We start from the raw sequence: 5879 nt of genomic DNA on the forward strand, positions 1-5879 counted from the left end.
ACGGTTGCCCTTTTAGAACCAGTGCTCTGCCGGGAACGAACGAGACTAGCCCGATCGCGGGGACAGTGAGGTAATGCGCTCGAGGGAACGAACCAGGGGGAGGGGGCGCGCGAGGGAGATGCAGGGGGTCAACCCGCGCCTGCGCCTTCCTGCCTCCCCCAACACTACTGCCCTCCTGACTGGGCAATCCTTCCCAGCATGCCGCGCGTGGCGCATGTGCAGTAAAGGCCTTCCAGGGGGCTCTGCTAATTCCATTGTGGCGATATTTTTAACTGGAGGCGGCGGCCGTGAGGAGGAACCAGCGGCGGGACGAGGCTGGGCCGGGTGGGGCCGAGTGGCGACGAAGGATGCGCCCGGCTGTCGGCGGCCGCGACTGGCGGGCTAGCGGGTGCTAAAGTACGGAGCGCGAAAGAGACCGGGCCGGCCGGCCAGCCGGCGGGTGAGTGAGTCAAAAGCGAGCGAGCGGCGCAGCTGCGGGGTCCGGCAGCAGGAGCAGCCCCTAAGGGCCGCGCCTCCGCCTCTTTCTCTTCCCCGGCTTTGCGGCTCCCCTTACTGCCTCCGAGCGGAATATGAAACTCGGCAGCGGCTTCTTGGGCGGCGGCGGTTCTTCCAAGAGGACGGCGATGGAGCCCACTTTCCCCCCCAGCATGGTCATGTTCAATCATCGCCTGCCGCCAGTCACCAGCTTCACTCGGCCGGCCGCGCCCCCCCAGCATTGTGGGCTGACTTCGGTCTCTGCTACCGCCGCCTCTTCATCGTCGTCTTCGTCTTCCTCCTCTGCCACCGCGACCACTGCCTCGGCCGCTGAGGCCCCCGCCCCTCCGCCGCCTCCTCCTCCTCCCCACCCTCAGGGCATGACTTTCAAGAAAGAGCCGGCAGGAGGGTTTCCTCTCCCTGCCACCTCCTCATCCTCCCAGAGGAGCTCATGGGGTTTCTTCCATTCCCTGGTGAACATCAAGCAGGAGAAGCCCAGCGATCAAGAGGATGAGGAGCAGCAGCAGCAGCAGCACCATCACCACCACCATCACCATTATGGGGGTCTCTTTGGTATAGCTGGGGAGGAGAGGCACCCCACTCTTGGTGGTGGAGGAGTGGAAGGGGCCAACCAGAGTGTGATCCAGGACCTCAGTCTTTTTCACCACCTGCATCATCATCCCCATAGAGGAGATTTGCTGTTGGGCATCAGAAGCAGTGGTGAAGTAAGTGCTGCTGGCTCAGATGAGCCTAAACATGATGCCCAGGCCAGGAAGGTGAAGAGGCCAAAGTCAGAATCTCAGGGAAACAAAGCCAAGAAGAAGCCGAGCACTTCAGCCAAGGCCCTTGTAACAGGAGATGGAGAAGCTGCCGTGCTGTCCCCTAGCCAGAAACCTCATGTCTGTGAACACTGTAGTGCTGCCTTCAGGAGCTCCTATCATCTGCGCAGGCATGTGCTCATTCATACTGGTGAGAGGCCTTTCCAGTGTAGTCAGTGCAACATGGGTTTCATTCAGAAGTATTTGCTTCAGAGGCATGAAAAGATCCACAGCAGGGAGAAGCCATTTGGGTGTGATCAATGCAGTATGAAGTTCATCCAGAAGTATCACATGGAAAGGCACAAGAGAACGCACAGCGGAGAAAAGCCATACAAATGTGAAACCTGTCAGCAGTATTTTTCAAGAACTGATAGACTTTTGAAGCACAGACGTACATGTGGAGAAGCCATAGGGAAAGCAGGTGCTGGAATGGATCCTGGGCCATCAAATCATAGCATGGGCAACTTGTCTATGTTGTCTCAGGGAAATACAGGTTCATCAAAGAGAAAAAGCAAAGCAAAATGTATACCCACTGAAAACAAAGAACATAAGCCTAGTCACAAAATATCTGAATCTCAAATTGCATCTAATATGTCCTTGCAGAATTATGCGGTAGAGATTCCTATAGTGTCTTCCAGTGGTGGCTTGATTGGCACTGGCTTAGAAGAGCTACAGAAAAAGGTGCCAAAACTAATCTTTAAAAAAGGAAACCGGAAAAATGCAGATAAGAGCTTTCTTAATTTTATGTCACCGTTACCAGACCTCCTTGGTCAGAAGCAATTTTCTGGAAAACCAAGTAGCTCTCTTGGCATAGTTGCAAATACCAGTGTAGATGCTATTGGCCTTCTCCAAGCGGCAAGTGGCAAGTCAGGTCAAATAAATAGCAATTATGATGATGCCATGCAGTTTTCAAAGAAAAGAAGATATTTGCAAACCGCCAGCAGTAACAGTGCCTTTTCTATAAATGTTGGGCATATGGCCTCCCAACCGTCTGTTATTCAGTCTGCAGGGGTAAGTGTTATGGACAGTGAGACCCCATTATCTCTCATTGACCCAACATCTCTTAATGCTGACATCAAATCTTGTCATGACAAGTCTGGCATTCCTGATGAAGTCTTGCAAAGTCTTTTGGAGCAGTACTCTCACAAGTCAGAAGGCCAGAAAGAAGATCCCTTCAGCATCACGGAACAGCGTGTGGACTTACAAGCTTCAGGAGAACATACAGAGATGGTTCAAGAGGAGAACCTGAGTCCTAGTTCCCAGGCAGCTTCCAATGACAAAGCAAGCATGTTGCAAGAATACTCAAAATACCTCCAACATGCTTTTGAAAGAACAACCAATAGCACTGGTTTTGCTTTTGGTCCCAGTTTCCAATTTGTAAGCTTGTCTTCAAGCCTTCATAACCATACTTTGTTTCAAGACAAACAAGTGTACACTACGTCCCCACTTGAGTGTGGTTTCAGCCAATCTGTTACCTCAGTGTTGCCATCTGCATTGTCAAAGCCTCCTTTTGGGATGTTGCTTGGATCTCAGCCGGGTTTTTATTTGTCTGCTTTGGAGGCAACCCATCAACAGTTGACTCCTTCACAAGAACTAGATGACCTGATAGACTCTCAAAAAAGCATAGACACTTCATCAGGCTATCAGTCTACACCCCAAAAATTGAATAGCCAGAAGGAACAAAAAACCCTAGAATCTTCAACAAGCTTTCCAATTCCATCTCAGGAGCTAGCTAACCAGATAGATCCTCAGAAGGACCTAGAACATCGAGCAACATATCAGATAGAGACCTTTGCACAAGCATTTGGTTCTCAGTTTAAGACGGGCAGCAGGGTGCCAATGACTTTTATTGCTAACTCTAATGGAGAAGTGGACCATAGAGTAAGGACTTCAGTATCAGATTTCTCAGGGTATTCAAATATAATGTCAGATGTTAGTGAGCCATGTAGTACAAGAGTAAAGACCCCAACTAGCCAGAGTTATAGGTAGAGTCTCACGTATGACTAGGCTTAGGGGTGGTCTTAATGTAGTAGTTTTATTTTGATAACACTGCCATTGGAATGTTTCTACATGATCCTAATACAAATAATGTAACACGCCCTTTCAATGCAACTTTTCATATTTAGTTTTGTTAATATAATTTTAGATTGGTTTGTATTAAGATTTTTAATCAGATCAATAGACATTATAGTTTGCATTTTTTGTGTGTGTGTTTATGTGACAGTGTTTAGCAATCAAACTTACTTAACTTAGATTGTCAGGGAATAGCCCAAAAATTGCAACTGCAAAAAAGAAAAAAAATTAAAAACCAAGACAAAAAAAATCACTTTTGTTTTAGGATTAAGGTTTATGTTAATTGCTTTACTCTCAGGAAAATGTAATGAAGCAAGGCGATTCTGTACACTGTTGGTGTATTGGAGTTTTGAATTTACAAATAAGTGGTAACTCTATTCTGCCATTTAACAAAGGGTTCTAAGACTTTGCAAATTGCTGTCTTGTATCTGGGTGATATAAAATTCTGAGAATTTAGCTGCCTAAAGCTTGTTTATAGTTTTTAACAAACTTTATTTCTTTTCCCAGAAGATAATACCCATTCCATACTTTTAGGGTAGCTACTCTCAGATCCTTGGTATATTTCCTGGAATGATAGCTTTAAGAAAAATAATGTCCACCCCCATTCCTCCCTGCCCCTAGAAGATTATAATTCTGTAAAGAGATATTAATGGTATAATCCACAAGAGGATTTTTGAAGTAGTAATTTGATGTCATTGTAGCCCCAAATTCAAATTACATTAATAATTTATATATGCTTTGGAATGCATTATTTATTATATATTTTTAAAAATCCCTTCAATTGGCCTCCAACCTTTTCTTTCCATTTGCTCAATTTTTAAATTTTTTTACTATCTTAGGCTGTCTTATCATCTGTTTTCTATACCAAGTTTGTTTGCCATGATTTGTGATCTTTTTCTTGTCCCTTAGCTTAACAGCTGGAATTTTAGAAGATATACATTCCAGAAGATTGCATAACTTATTATGTATTTTCAGATGTCTCATGACATCAGGAGTTGAACAATTGAATGCCCCTTTATTTTAGAAGGCTATAAAGTTTTCTATATAAGATACAGCAAGGAACAATTAGTTGTACATAGAAAGGTCTCCCAGTGTGCATTGGGATTTGCATCCACAAGATGTCGGGTGGGGCGGAGTTCAGATTACGTGTGGGTTTTAAGGATGTGTAGAAGACATTTTGCAGGCTTGGGTCATGAGACTTCACTTGGATTCAGAGATTGGCCTAACCATATGAACCATGTGAGAGGTACCTATGTGGTTTATTGTAGCCAGAATCTTCCTAAGGAATTGTTGCTCAAATTAATGTATATTTTGTGGTACATAATTTATGATATGTGAATCTTGATTAAAGCCTGTGGAGCCACAAAAACCTGCTAGAGAACTTAGTGGCTATTTTAAAACTGCTAAAAAGCGGTTGCACTGTCCAGAACCACAGAACCACTTTTTTTTTGCAGATTTTTTAAAAATTAGTTTTTCAATGTAATTTTGGTGATGTTTTTGCAGATTTTTAAAATGTACTTTTGGTGATACTTCTGTCTTATGTGCTTTCTGAAGGCAGAAAAGTACCAGTGGTTGTTTGCGGTCTTATTGTGTAATTGGCCTGTTTCAGGTGTTCATGTATAATAAAGTGATTAACATTGTGCAAGTGTAAAACACTTCAGTTATGAAGATGTATTACGAGAACTATGAAATCCTTAAATTGTTACAGAATGCTAAACATACCCATTTTCTCTCTTCTTCCTGCCTACCAAATCAACTTGAACACTCTTTTCACCAAATGAGACATCACCTTATTACTAATGCGTAATTAATTAAATCCCATTTAAGTATATATATATTTGATAATGTATTTCCCGTCCTTCAAATTAGTGCTGTTAATTTCCCCTGCCATCTAGTTATAGAGCACAACTTATCATCAAGGGATGGAATATATCTTAACCACTGTGCAGTTCTGCTATATGGGTTTTTCTTTGTTTTTTGGGGTATTTTGTTCACTGCAGTTATTTCTTTTCTTTATATTGTGTGTACTGGATAGTGTGGATAGGGATTGTTTGCTTTAGACTGTGACCAATTAAAATGCTGTTCACACAACTAAGGAAAGAAGATGCCGTTGTATTATCTATCCAGTTACACCTCTGGCTTTGTCAAGACAATTCCATAAAATGCTTGAAACTAAACGCTGGAACAATAGAAGAATAACTTGCTTGCTTTTAAAAGGTATTTTTATTGTAAAACTTCTTTAGGTGAACAATAAAAACAGTTTTTCGTTATTTTGAGCTTTAAATTATTTATCTTACTCTATTTGAGTTAGAGTTTTTTTCTTTGAAGATGCTTTTCAAATGAATGGAGTATTAGTAGTATTAGCTCACTTACACTAATGGATAGAATTTGACACAGAATACTGAGAACTGTTAGCAGTGATTGGGTTTTATTTTAGTGGCCCTGGAATTCTGTTGAAGAATGGATGTTAATTGGATAAATTACAGTATTGCATTGCTTCATCCTGCTGTTAAT

General features: G+C 43.0%; 1 protein-coding gene across 1 annotated transcript; it reads left to right on the forward strand.

Moving 5' to 3' along the window:
• The first annotated feature begins 235 nt into the window (after positions 1 to 235).
• ZNF281 (zinc finger protein 281) lies at positions 236 to 3656 on the forward strand. The gene has a single exon (XM_063298379.1). The coding sequence runs from the start codon at positions 570 to 572 to the stop codon at positions 3279 to 3281; it is 2712 nt and encodes a 903-aa protein (XP_063154449.1). The 5' UTR covers positions 236 to 569; the 3' UTR covers positions 3282 to 3656.
• Positions 3657 to 5879: the final 2223 nt, after the last annotated feature.

Source organism: Candoia aspera, chromosome 3 (assembly GCF_035149785.1).
Source record: "Candoia aspera isolate rCanAsp1 chromosome 3, rCanAsp1.hap2, whole genome shotgun sequence".
Classification (NCBI taxonomy): domain Eukaryota; kingdom Metazoa; phylum Chordata; class Lepidosauria; order Squamata; family Boidae; genus Candoia; species Candoia aspera.